At 43.8% G+C, this 14,141-nt stretch overlaps 1 protein-coding gene across 1 annotated transcript in view; it reads right to left on the bottom strand.

The window, feature by feature from the left end:
- HECW1 (HECT, C2 and WW domain containing E3 ubiquitin protein ligase 1) overlaps window positions 1-14,141 on the bottom strand; it is a 436,908-nt gene that overhangs the window by 169,166 nt on the left and 253,601 nt on the right. The window contains exons 6-7 of the mRNA XM_004708163.4: window positions 8,211-8,286; window positions 3,299-3,468 (exon numbers count right to left, since the gene is read on the bottom strand). Coding sequence (XP_004708220.2) covers window positions 3,299-3,468; window positions 8,211-8,286 — 246 coding nt within the window. The remainder of the gene's footprint in view (window positions 1-3,298; window positions 3,469-8,210; window positions 8,287-14,141) is intronic.

Raw genomic sequence — 14,141 nt, 5'->3', positions numbered from 1 at the left:
TGTACAAATGTACTTTACACAATTGATGTATGTATGGATTATGATAAGAGTTGTATGAGCCCCCAATAAAAGGATTAAAAAATTATCACTAAAATAAAGAAGAAGCAAGGATGGAGAGACTTCCTCTCACGTACTTTGGACTCTTGTTATCGGGAGTGGCATCAAGCTTGCTAAAGTGAAGGGGCAGAGGAAAGGAGGAAGGTCCCCAGCAAGACGGATTGACTAGTGGCTGCAACAGTGGGCTCACACATAACAACTGTGAGGATGGCACAGGCCTGGGCAGTGTTTCGTGTGTGTGTGTGTGTGTGTGTGTGTGTGTGTGTGTGTGTGTGTAGGGTCACTGATAGTGGCATCTAATAATAACAACAACTGCATGTCAGGTAGTCTTTTGGCTGAGATGGATGGATGTCTAGGAATTGTGAGTGGGTTAGTTAGGAAGGTGCATTCTAGGTAGCTGTGTGCAAAGTGACGGCCTGTCTAAAGGCACATATGAAAGCACCAGGGGGCTCTGGGGAGAGAGGCCACTGGGAGCAGTCAGAGGAGAAGGATTGAGCTGCACGGGGATAGGAAGTGAAGCTGAAGTTCACAGCAGACATTATAAACTGGCTCATTTAACACCCATTTCGGCGACTGTCCACTGCCTCCCCCTGTTTTATAGAGGCAGGAAAGGGAAGCACTCGGTTTTCCTAGACATGTGAAATCATGAGACAGGAAATAGGGCATTGGCTAGGACTGGCTTGTCTTCTAGACAGAAAAAGGAAATCCTTGCGAGATGAAGCCTCCTTTGGCCTTTCTGCTTTCCTCTCGCATGACAGTTGGGTTTGAGGCAAGATCCTGGTCCCGGGTGGCAGTACTCAGCAGGGCCAGGACTGCGTCTCTCTGACTTGTGTAAAGAAATGGCCAGCTGGCAGGCTTCGCCATGCTTAGAGCCAAAGGCATGGCCAGCTCCTATCGGTGGGTCACAATGCCAGGATCACAGAAGGCCTGGACGGCTCTGCACAGGAGTCATGCAGCAAGCATAGAGAACAGAATTAGAGGTTGGGAGTAAGTTAGTAAGTATGTTTTAGTCACACAGACCTTAGTTCACACCCCTGTGCAGCCAGTTACTCACTGTGAAAACTTGAGGTGATTCATTACCCTCAGTCTGAGAGCGCTATGAGGCAGAGACTCAAGAAGTCTTCTTTCAGAACCCAAACCATCAAGTGCGTTGGGGAGAAAGGAGGAGGTGGAGTGTGGAGCTCCAGTAAGGGCTTGCTAGTGCTCTGCCCGACCAAGGAAGCCTTAGCTAAAGATTCAGAAATAAGGGCTCATGAGGGAGTGGGGAGCGGGGAGGGAGGGGAAAAATGAGGACCTAATGTCGGGGGTTTAAGTGGAGAGAAAATGTTTTGAGAATGATGTACAAATGCGCTTTACACAATTGATGTGTGTATGGATTGCGATAACAGTTGTATGAGCCCCTAATAAAATGTTTAAAAAAAAAAAGATTCAGAAATAATTTCAGAACTTAATGGGGGCAGGGGGTAATAGAATGTGCTGGATGTCATCAGTTTTCTCTGAGACGTAGCCTTTGTGACTAAATGTCTTACAACAAATTGCTCTAAAATTCTTCCGAAGAAGGAAGCCTTTTCATACTTTATACATTTCTGTAGAATCGTGTATTATCCTCAGAACACCAGGAAGAGTCTGGAAATAATTGGTGAGACTAGCCCGGATGGAAGAAACAGGTCATTTCTGCCTCATTATTCCATGCTAGTAGCTTTAACAGTGCTGTGGAACCTGCTGTTAATGAAAGTGAGTAGAGAATTTAAATGTAAGTCAGTTTCTCTTAGGTCCACTTCGACGTGCTAATGGCAGTGCTAATAGAATTCATCTGTAAAGCTGGGGCAGGTTGAATTAAACCAAGGAAGGAGGTGGCATGATTTAAGAGACAATGAGACAAGTGGTTGCCCCCAAATATCTAATTATATTTTATTTTGTCAAGGATGCTTGAAAGTACTTCATCCAGATTATTTATCCTGAATAATAAATTATTCGGCAGGAGTAGGAGCTGTGGATTTTCTTCATTAACAGCTGGCTAAGGAGGGCAATCTGATACTCAAACTTTCACAGCCAGTAACGTGCTGGGCTGGAATTAAAGGAACTGTGGCTGAAGAGCTGTACTTTCACCCCCTCACTGATACTGTCTTCCCTCTGTTGGCCCAAGCGGCCCTGCAAACACACACGCTTTGTAGGTTTACATCGTCAAGGTGAAGCCTATGAGCTAGGCAGCCAAATAGGACCTGAGGACACTTCTGAAATGTCCCCTAAAAGAAAGCTGAGTCACTGTGAGGTTGAGCCTGATCATGGTTTTGTGGAAGGATCTTTGAGCCCCTGGCGGGCAAAGGAGACACGTTTAGGAATGAAAAAGGGTCTTCATTAGACAAAAAACCAAAAAAACCCAAAGATGCCATAATCTAGCAACCTTTCTGACACTGGGAAAACCATGAAGATGGGATGGACACATCTTTTTAATGTGAATAGTATATGTCCACTCAGGGATAGCCCAAGGCTTTGTTGGGGTAACTGGCCTACAACTTGAGGCTCTCTTGCTTAATGACCATATGCTCTGAGAAGAGCTGTGGAGAACCGGAAATGTTCAGTTCAAAACACTACTGACCAAAGTGCTTGAAGGCTTAGGTTCTGAATCAGGCGGTGTTATTAGCTGCTGTTCGATGGCGAGCCTATGAATGAGAAAGCAAGCAGGCTGACCCTCCTCTATCCCCACGATTGGCTGTGGATTGGACCGTTGGGAACCATACTCAGGGTTTTTGTTGGATTATTTTCAGAAGTCTATTTCCAGGCCTTTCTTCCTAGTCTATCAGTCCCGATGCTCTGCTGAAGCCGATTTAACATGATAACATCATGTAAGGCTTCGCTGATGGATGATTAGAAGCTGGGAGGGGGGTCCACTGGCCAGCAATCCAGCTCAAGTCTCCTGCATCTCCCTGTCTCGACTCACGGGAGGCCAGAATTCTATCACTGCCTTCCTCTGAGCCAGATGAAGAGTCTATTATTAGGGCTACAGTGTGGAGCTGCATTGAGCCATTTCCTGGTAGCTCCCTTTGGGACAAGATCCCTGAGTTCAAATTCAGAGCAAGGCTCCCTCTGACACCAAGAGAAACATGGATTGGCAGATGTGTTTGGGGCCCGATGCCATGAGGGACTGGCCCATGTGCTGGTCCATAACCATGCAGGTTTTCTCCAAATTGGTTCTCCCCACTTTGTCACCCGTGCTACTTTCCAAGCCCCCGCTGCTCACCTCTGCCTGCCAGATGGGGTTCACCGTGTTGCCTATAATCTTGGACCTCCTTTCCTGTCCGTGGTGCGGGAGGGCAGGGAAGATACTGTGCTTCCCTGGCTGGATGGAAATTTTCAGATAAGGGTCGGGGTTGAAAAACATCCCTTTCTTCAGCCCCATGGCCTGGAAATCTGAAAGAAAAAAGAAAAAAAAAGCATGTTAGCTAGGCTAAAGATCAATTGGATTTTCCACAAGAAAAGCCTATTACAACATGGAAAATCCTTTAATCGATGGACCCTGTCCCTCATCTTCTCCGAGGTGCGATCGTGTCCGTTCTGATACAGCCACCCTATGTACAACAGAACGAAATACGCCTCGTCCGTTCCCACCCTCACAATGGGTGCTGTGTGGGAGCCTATCATGGCACCCACTGCGTCAGTCCATCTCATTGAAGACTTCTCTCGTTTTTGCTGCCCCTCCACCTTCCCAAGCACGCTGCTCTTCTCCAGGGACTATTTTCCCACACCATTGCGAACACAGACCCATTCGCTGTAGTCACTATGTGGAGCACAGACTGGTGTCACTGTTGTGAGGTGCTGCTGACTTGGTTCTGACTCAAGGTGACCTTTCGTACAACAGAGCGAAACACTGCCCCCTGTCCTGTGCCATTCTCATCATTGTTGTCTTTGTGCCCATTGTTACAGTCACTGTGCCAATCATCTCATTAAGAGTTTTCCTCTTTTTCAAGGATGCTCTGCTTTGCCAAGCCTGATATCCTTTTCCAGGGGGAGCACGGCCTGGCATATCGCAAATTGTGCTTTGATGAGAAGTCAGTCCTGCCGGAGCTGGTGTGACCATGCGCTTTGTGAAAGGGCTTCACGGGACCTCCAGTGTTTCCCCAACGTTTCAATGAAGGTCGGATGCGAGAGGCTAAGGGTCACCTCAGGAAAGGTGAATGGATCCAGAGAGAGAATCCAACCGACATTTCATTGGGATGGTGTGTAGAATCCCTTTGTGAAGTAGAGGCATAAGTAACACAGGGCCTGGAGTTGCACAATGCATATGATCTTAATGGAACAGGAGAGAGAAAATTGGAGAAAAGATAGAAAAAACTGAAAGGAAGGGACACAGCAAAAAGTCAGGGCAGCGGGGGAAGAAAAACCACCACCGTGTGGACTCCACAGCACTAAATGCATGTCAGTGAGGACAGTGGCGAAGCCATGCTGTCTGAGAGGAAAAGACTGCGAAAGCTAAATGGTTCTGTTTATTTCAGTCATCTGACATGCCCAATTTTTATGCTGCGAATAAAAAGAGAATAAGATCGTTTATGGTAGAGGCTTATAGCTAGTCTGGGATAGTTTGAATTTCTTTTATGTTTATTGGAAACATGTATGACATCAAGGAATATCCTTTAAAATGTTTCTATTTAAGTATTTCCACCCAAATATCATCATGTATAAGTGAAAAAAATAAGGAATGCTACCTTAAATCAGCAATGCTTCACCACTGTATGTCTAAAGCATGAGGTGTTTAAGTAACTTGTTCACTGATGAAGAAGTACATTCATTTTTATGTGAGTATATGTAAAAGTTATTTTGGCTTGATTCAAGGGCATCTTCATAGGACAATAATTCTTTCCCTTTTATATTACAATATATTGATATAATGGGTAGAAGAGTGTACAAAGTCCAACAACCATTATAGAATTTTGCAAAACTGAAGTTACACCCACAGTTATGTGTGCAGAAGAGTGGATAGCCATTTGAGAATACTCTCCATAGAAAGGCCTACTGATAAGGGTCACCCTTAGTTAGTGTCTGGTAACATAGATTTCAGGAGGGTTTTGCCTGTTTCCAGAACTGCCTAAACTGTCTGTACCATGTGGTTTGTGCTGAATGCCTGCTTTCTTTCTGGGCAATAGGGATCTTGCTACATGCAAAGCACAGGTGACCACACGACTCAACCCAAAACCCAAACCCACTGTCATCAAATTCATTCCAACTCGAAGCAACCCTATATGGAGTTTCTGAGACTGTAAAACTCTATTGGAACAGAGAGCCTCATCTTTACCCCTGAGGAGTGGCTGGTGAGTTTGAACTTCTGACCTTTCCATTCACAGTCCAATGCCTACCCAACAAGTACTGTGTGACTAACCCTCAGTAAACCTGGGGCACTGTACCTTAATCTTTATCAATATTTCTATTTTTCTTAAAGGTTATATTTTTAAAATGTAAATCACTGGCAGTTAAAAGGTGAGTACTTCCTCAGAAAATGCACTGCCCTCCATAAATGTAAACAGATTTGAAAAGCGAAGCATTAGCATCAGCAATCTTGCTTTGATACGTCTATCATAGTTTTGGAGCTTTCCCAGGAAGGTAATTCTGTAATCTATGTGGTAATTTCTCGATAAATAAAAACTAGTTCTTCTTTAATTTGAAAACCCACAATGATCTTCAGTTTAGGAAAGTTTTCTTCTATTATTTTTTTTGTTCAATTATGATTTCATCTTCAAAAATGCCAGTTGTCTGTGTTGACTTTGTACGTGTTGTCCATTGTATCTTCTTCCTTCCTTACTCGTTTTGTGCTTTGCCTTCATCTCCAAGTTCTAGGAGATGAACTTGAGATGTCTCGAGCTGGTTTACTTTGTCACTACTTTCAATTCTGTGTGGTGATTGGGCTCTTTGCTGCTTTGAGGGGCGAGGAGGGGCCAGGGGGCATTCACTCTTAATTCCTTGATTGTACTTTGTAGATTTTAAGTCTTTCCTGAACTACAGTAGACAGACTCATGGCTTTCCAAATGTGTCCACATCTTAATCCCTCAGACTTGTGAATACACTACCTTATATGGCAAATGGGATTTTGTAGCAGTAATTATATGAATCATATTGATTGGGGGAGAGTATCTTGATTGTCCAGGTGGGTCCAATGTTCCATATTTTTATTTGCATAGACCTGTGCACACCATGCAGCCTCCCAAGCATGATTTTCATAAACTTATTGTGCCAATATTTTCTGCATGTTGCTGATAGCAGTTTCAATATTTTTTCAGTCAAGCCGATTTGATGTTCTGTATTCATCTTGGTGCCTGTTCATGAAGATGTTTGGTTTCCAGCAGGGCACCCTCATCAGACTACTCTCAAATCGCTAAAGCAGGCCCTCTCCCAGCAGGATTCCTCTCCTGCACTGCCAACCACTTTCTCCAGTGCAGGAGGAAACCACTTTTCTGCCCTAGAGACAAACCTTGCCAGGGCGGCTGGTTCCATTCTAGTAGGTAAGCAGGTTTGTGCACCATGGACCATCAAGGTTACTCAAGTGACTGAGGCTGGTGCCCTGCCGTCCTGTGGGTTCTGTTTCACCACTGAGCTAGTAGGTGGACACTCTTGGGCCATTTAAATCTCCCACTGATGCAGATACTGCTCAGTGGGCAAGAGACATAGGCACAGAGGGGTCTCCAGTCCATGGTTCAGATGAAATGGAACCTGCAAGATTGGGGCAGTGTGAGCCTGAACCCGTACTTTCTTCTGTCACTGGCTTCACAAGGGGCTGGCATGGTGAAGGCACACATGGAAAATGGTCCCCCTCTGTCATGGGACTAGCACATGCTTAGGCTTTGGCCGTCCTGAGCACAGCCCTATTCTGACCCTCTGCCATCTCTAGTGTGTCACATCTGGGTGTGGAATGGTTAAAAGAGCTTTACCACTCTTGGGCCCCAGCACAAAATGCCCCAAGAGCAAGCACACTATTTCGATTGTGATGTGACCTGGTCCAGACGTGGACCAGGGCTATATCTGACCTCCCGTGGCTTTACAAGGGATGACACAAATTCATGACCAATTGCCACCAAGCAGAGGTCAGACATGCCTCAACCCTCCCTCCTTTTTGAACCCTATTCTAACGCTGTTTCTCTCATGACACTACTTTTCTGCTGAGATCCATAATTCATTGCAATGGTCACACTGAGCTCACTGACAAAATTCAATTATGGGGGTTATTAGGGACGCTAACAGGTGCAGCCAGTCAAGATCAGTAGCCAGTCATTGGTCCACAACAGATCTCCTCCACCAGGTGCTAAGCCTCTCTTTCCGGTCGTCGGCTTCTCAGGCATGTGGCCCCTTGGCCTCTGCTCTCACGGGCCAGGAAGCCTTCCTGCGGCTCTGTGCCACAGGGATGGTCTCCTTGCCGTGGCCCCTGGTCCCAACCTGGTGCTTTTGCTCAGTTCCATGGTCTCTGTGCCACAGCCCCTGGTGTCATTTGACTTGTCCTCCACTGTTTCAAACAGTGATTTGGAACGTGCTCCACTGGTGCCTCCTCTTCCTTGATGGTCCAGAGAATTCTTTCTCGTGCTGCTTCTGAGATAGCACTCTTACAGGTGCTACGGTTTTTGTTTTTCGGCAGACCACACTCCCAAGGACACAAAAGGTAGTGACTTAGAATCCATCCCACCTTACTCCTGTCACTGGAAACTCCCTCCAAAATAGGTTTATAACCACGAACATAAGGTCTCGAATTTAAAATACATCACAAAAGGGATTATGGGTACAAGGACCATTTGAATTACTTGACTATATCTCACCCCAGTTTCGACAAACTCGATCCATGACTGTTTGATGATGGCTCATACCTCTACTATAGCTCTATCTAACCTTTCCAATCGCTGTTGTCAAGTTGAGCTCATATAATTATTTTTAAAAGCACATTGTTTACGGCAGAAACTCTTTGCAAAACAAGTTAAGCTACTTTTTTAAGATCATTTTTATTGGGGGCTCTTACAGGTCTTAGAACAATCCATACACCAATTGTATCGAGCGTATTTGTACATCTTGTTTGGTTTAAAGAAGACTTCAGGGGATACTTTTGGTTTAAGTGTTAAAGAGGATCCCGGGCGAAGAGTTTCCAGAGCCTTCTTCAAGATCTCCAGGTGAGCAAAACATACCTGAGAGAGAGAAGCTGATCAGCCTCCGGTTTCCTTGCTCTTGTACGGTCTCATCAGTGCCAATGCTTTTAAAAACCTATGAGCAGAAGGGACAGGGGAGATGAGCAAAACACGTGCTGGCACTGAGGCTCACACAGTGACATAAATGCACTCAGTCACAGTTCTTTCTGTGGCGATAGTCCACAAAGGCAGCAGAGATGTGATTTCACCAGGCAACCATTGATGCAAGTAAGCCTCTGGTAATCTAGTGTCTTTCTCAGTAATAGAGAATTTGCTAGTGGGGGTGGGAGTACATGAAATTACCAAACACAATTGCTGTATTATCATTGGCCCTTTGTTACTACTAATAGAAACAATGCCTTTCTCATTCAATTTGCCTCAAGCAAGTACTTATTAAAGCAGAGTCTTAGGCCTTAGAATGATGTTTACTGCTGTAATTATAATGGGTTTCCCTTTTGCAAAGTATATAGTTCAGCTGTTGTATCTCCATGTTATGATCTGTATTATTACGTCAGGATTTCCAGGAAACATCTTATTAGGGAGCATCCTGAACGTGGTATTAACAAGCTTACTCTGAGGTTTCTCTTGCTTAAGTCCCATTTGGGGAAACTTCAACACACAGTGGTTACATGGGTTCTCGGTATTCTATCATGTATTTACAAAGCAGGAGGCTAAAGCATTTTATTTTCAATTATTGCTCAACATATATGCTAGCAAATTAAGTAACCAGAAGAGGTAATAATCCTGTTCCCACTCTCCTTTAAGAACTAGCTGTGGCAGGTTGAATCTGACACCGGGCAGCTCCATGTGCCCAGAGTAGAACTGTTTTCAATAGCATATTCATTGACTGACTCTTTGAAAGCAGACCGCCAGGTGTTGCTTCTGAGCCACGTCCCATTGGATTCAAATCTCCACTGTCTGGTAGTCAGCTCAGCTGTTAACCATTTGCACTGTGCAGGGGCTTCTCCAGGCTCTTCTAAGAAGATTTTACCTAGACTTGATTCAGAATATTTATTTGAAAGCAAATAACTCTTTCTAGTTACCTTTGCATGGATTGCATAAGGTATTTGCGGAAGAAAATTAAGAATTAACTAGGAATCAAATCCCCAGCCTATGTCTACCTTTTAAAAGATCATCTATACTAAAGAAGGGAAAGAAGAAGAAAACATGGTAGCCTCGGGACCAATGCATTGGCCTTGTTCTCTCTCTACTGCTCCGCATTCTTAGTTTTGTGAGAGTTGTGATTGGATATTACATGCACCACAGAACATAGGGCTGCCTCATTTTGGGCCATTCTCATCATCATTGAATAACTGTGATCCATAGGGCTCTCATTGGCTAAGGTTAGCAAGTATATCACCAAGTCCTTCTTCCTAATCTGTATTAGTCTAGAAGTTCGGCTTAAACCTGGGCAGCATCACAGCAACATGCCAACCTCCAATTCCAGACAGGCATTAACTACACGTGAAGGGCATTGGCAAGGAATTGAACCAGGTCTCCCACCTGGCAGGTGAGAATTAAGCCACAGAACCGCCAATATCTTACACATTCTATAACCTACCTTTCAATTCTGCTTAAACATGTGCTGTTGCACTAATTCATGGATAAAGTCATGTAAATTCCAGGCTGAATATATAAAAGTGGAAGCTATCCTTGCCAAGGGGAATAGTTTCCAGAAAATAAAACAAGCTTCCCTACATCTTGATTGGATACTTGAGATGAGCTGCAGGGCAAGGGTCAAAGACAGAAAGAAACCTGCTGCACTCACAGACAGATAGATCCTTCCGGCTTTTGAGAATTTATTTCACACAATTTATTGTTGTTTTCGTGATGATACATTGCAGAAAGCAAACCAATCCAACTCTGTCTACATAGCCAATCCCGTGACACGTAGTCTATTCTTTAAGTTGTACGAGCTTTCTCACCCTGCTTTTCTGAATTGCTCCTTCCCCATTAGCATCAACTCACTGCCCACGAAGTGTCCTTGCCAGTCTTCTGAGTTGCTGTTGTCCCTTGGATTTCATAGAGATAGCTCTTTAAAGCTCATGATGTTCAAGGCAGATAAGCTTTACTACTTGAGCTAACTATTATTTTATTTTAAGAGGCCTTCCAGCTATAATTTGGTTTACATTTTAATGATTATCACAAGGCAATAGCTTCAGTGTCTACTCAGCCTCCATCCACCGTTGTTATTTTCCAGAACTGCAGTGGCTTGCAGGCTGCTGTGATGCCCGAAGCTATGTCACCAGTATTTCCTATGCCAGCAGGGCTACCCCAGGTGAACAGGTTTCAGTGGGGCTTCCAAACGAAGAACAGACTATGAAGAAGGACTAGGCTTGAAGCAGAACGTTGTCAGAGATAGTGCCGGCACATGAGCTCTTCGGGTTGGAACCCACTCAAAATCCAATTGAGGAAAAGCTGCCTCCTCAGAATTGAGCTACTTCAATAGTGTAGGTGTAGAAAAATGTTCGGACCTTCATTTGCTGATGGGATACAATTTAAAGTGAGAAGAAAGAGCTGCAAACACCCATTAATAATAGGAACGTGAAAATATACAAAATATGAATCTAGGAAAATGGAAGTCATAAAAATTGAAATGGAGGGTGGAAGGGTTAAAAAATTGAAATGGAAACCGTAACGCTCAATATCTTAGGCATTAGGAACCCTGGTGGAGTAGTGGTTAAGTGTTGGCCTAAGATCTGCATGGTCAGCAGTTTGAAACCACCAGCTGCTCCACAGGAGAAAGATGGGACTTTCTACTCCCATAAAGAGTTACAGTCTTGGAAACTCACAGGGGCTGTCTACCCTGTCCTATAGAGTTACTATAAGTTGGCATTGACTCGATGGCAGTGAGAGAGAGTCAGCTGAATAGACTGGTATTAGGCACTTTGGAACAATCAAATGGTTTAGAATGCTATCAAATGCAAAGAATGGCAGAATTAAGAGGAATGGCACCATGTTCATTGACAAAAAGAAAGTCTGAAGATCTCTTTTGTAATACAATACTGTCTATGATCAAATAATACCTGCATGTCTACAAGCGACACCAGCTAATACAACTATTCAAATTTAAGCACCAACACAATCAATGTTGAAGAATTGGATAAGTTCTATCAACTTCTTCAATCAGAAGTTGATCACTAATTCAATCAAGATGCATTGGTTAAAAAGAAGACGTATTGATTATTACTGGTGACTGGAATACACATTTGGAAGCAGAGAAGAAGGAACATTAGATGGAAAATGTGGCCTTGATAAGAGGGAAAAAAAGATGGGATCACATAAGTATCGTACATGAAGAAGGAAAAAGGCTACTGAGTTAGTTAGCTTATTGTGCCAACCTTGCTGATAAACACATGTGGAATTAATTGAAGGGTGGAGAGATAAATGGCTCCATGAGCCTCACCTTTCGAGTTCTCGGGTCTCTTGCTTGGTGATGGTCGCACCAGGGTGCAGCTGCCTTAGCCAGTTCCCTGATTCAGCTTGCAAGGCTTACTTCCTGCAAGACATCCCCAAGGAGAAGCTGCATGGACCTACCCCGATGCAGCCCTGGGTGCTGGAGCAGCCATGTGGGGACCCCTGCCAGCGCTGAGATGATTACACATTCACTGACTAGGCTTTCCTCCTGCAGTCGGCATCATAGTGTGTGTTTTGTGAGATGGAGGAGGACTTTGTGGACTGGTGTTGGACATATGGGTTAATGAGTGAATATTGGACTTGTGGGCTTGGGTAGCACTGGGTTGGGATGTTTTCTTGATGCACAGTTAACCTTTATATAAAACTCTCTCTTTTACATGAGTTTCTGTGGATTTGTTTCTCTAAAGTACCCGGACTAATACAGCTACTAAAAAGATAAGAAAGACAGAAAAGATCAAAATGGGTGTCATAAAAAGCTCTGAAACTTGCTCTTGAAATAGACAAACTTAAACAAATAGAATAAATGATGTAGTAAAAGAACTGAATAGGAATTTGCAAAGGGCAGCTCAAGAAAACAAAGTAAAATATTATAATGAAATATGCAAAAACCTATGAGTTAGAAAGTCAACAAGGAAGAACCCACTCAGCATATCTCAAGCTGAAATAACTGAAGCAAAAAATTGAAGTCTAGAGTTGAAGTATTGAAGACTTCTATGGGAAAAAGACTGTGAAGAAAGCATCCAAAGAAGGAGGTAGGAATTACACAAAGTCCCTGTACTAAAAAGAACTAGTCAGCATTCAACTATTTTCAGGAGGTAGCATGTGAGCAAGAACCAATGGTGCTGAAGGACTTCTATGGGAAAAAGACTGTGAAGAAAGCATCCAAAGGAGGTAGGAATTACACAAAGTCCCTGTACTAAAAAGAACTAGTCAGCATTCAACTATTTTCAGGAGGTAGCATGTGAACCAATGGTGCTGAAGGAAGAAGTCAGTCATGCACAGAAGACATCAGTATGAACCAAGGCGACAGAAACTGATGGAATGTTTCAACAAGCTCATTGCTTGTTGTCAGATGCACGCTGGGTGCTAGTAGAGAAGACCAGGAATGTATTTATCTGTGTTTTACTGATCATGTGAACACACTGACTGTGTAGATCATAGCAAACTATGGATAACACTATGAGGGAAGGGAATTCCAGAATATTTTATAGTATTCGTACAGACTTGTCCATGGACCAAGAAGCAGTCATTCAAAGAGCACAAGAAATACTTACTGCCTGGCTTAAAATTAGGAAAGGTATGTGCCAGGGTTGTATACGTTTATCCTTTGACACCGATTCAATCTGCATTTTGAGCAGATCATCAGAGAAGATACATTATATGAAGAAGAATGTGACATTAGAGTTGGAGGAAGGCTTACTAACAACCTTCAAAATGCAGCTGACACTCCTTGCTTGCTACAAGTCAGGAAGCCTTGGCACACTTGTTGAAGAAAATCAGATGGCAGCATTCCATATAGATTACAACTTAATGGACGCAACCAGATCTCGGAAGCCGGAGAAGCCACAGAGAGACCCCTGCCAGCACTGAGATGCTTACAACACCACTGGACCCAAAGACTTTCTACCCACTGGCTTGTGATTGTCCTGCATTTGGCTTCATTGCATGTGTTTCATGAGTCTGAAGAGGACTTTATAGATTGGTATCGGACATATGTGCTAATATCAGACTTATGGCCTTGGACTGGACTGGGTTGGGATGTTGTTTCAATGTTCAATTCCTCTTGTATATAAGCCTCTCCCTTATATTCATATGTGTGTTTATGAATTTGTTTCTCTAGTCTACCCAGACTAACACAGCAGCTTTCCCTGATCCATCCAGCTGGGAAGTGAGAAGATGAGCCCTCAACTCAACACGAGAGTGCAGGAATCCCAGAGACTTTGCTGACACTTGGAGCCATTTCTGCAGAACCAGCTGAGCTGTTCTGTCTTCTTGTGCTCCTTCCACAGATTGCAGAGTTAATATTCAGACGAATTCCCTGTCCTTCCTGGTGCTGCTATAACTAGGCAGCCTCCAGAGTGTCCACAGCCCCTGTCTTCATGGTGGCCTTGGACGCGCCAAAATTCAAGGCTCTTTAGTGAATTATCATGGGGAAAGGGATATTTATCCTATAGTTTGTATAGTATAAGCTGGTGGCAATCTGTAAATTAGGGTTCCTTTCTTTACTCTGCTTTGGCTACAGGGATTTCAGGTATGAGTACTAGGAGTCGATCCATTCTGGGCAAAATGACTGCTGTGTTTGACAGGCTGGATGTTTGGCTTATTAAAGAGGAAAAGGTGATGAGAATGCTTCAAAAGCATGGTGCTACCTGCCTGACACAATCGCTGAAGACAATGGGTACACAAGAAAATGTGATGAAAGTGAATGGTGCTTGGCTACCAAAAGATATAACACCTGAAGTCACTGAAGACAATGGGTGCACAAGCAAGTGTGGTGAAGAAAGCTGATGGTGC

This window comes from Echinops telfairi, unplaced genomic scaffold (genome assembly GCF_000313985.2).
Source record: "Echinops telfairi isolate 266 unplaced genomic scaffold, ASM31398v2 ScPeMD7_7;HRSCAF=31, whole genome shotgun sequence".
NCBI classification, from domain to species: Eukaryota; Metazoa; Chordata; class Mammalia; order Afrosoricida; family Tenrecidae; genus Echinops; species Echinops telfairi.
The sequence above is the reverse complement of the archived record's forward strand: the minus strand, read 5'-3'. Positions and strand labels throughout refer to the sequence as shown.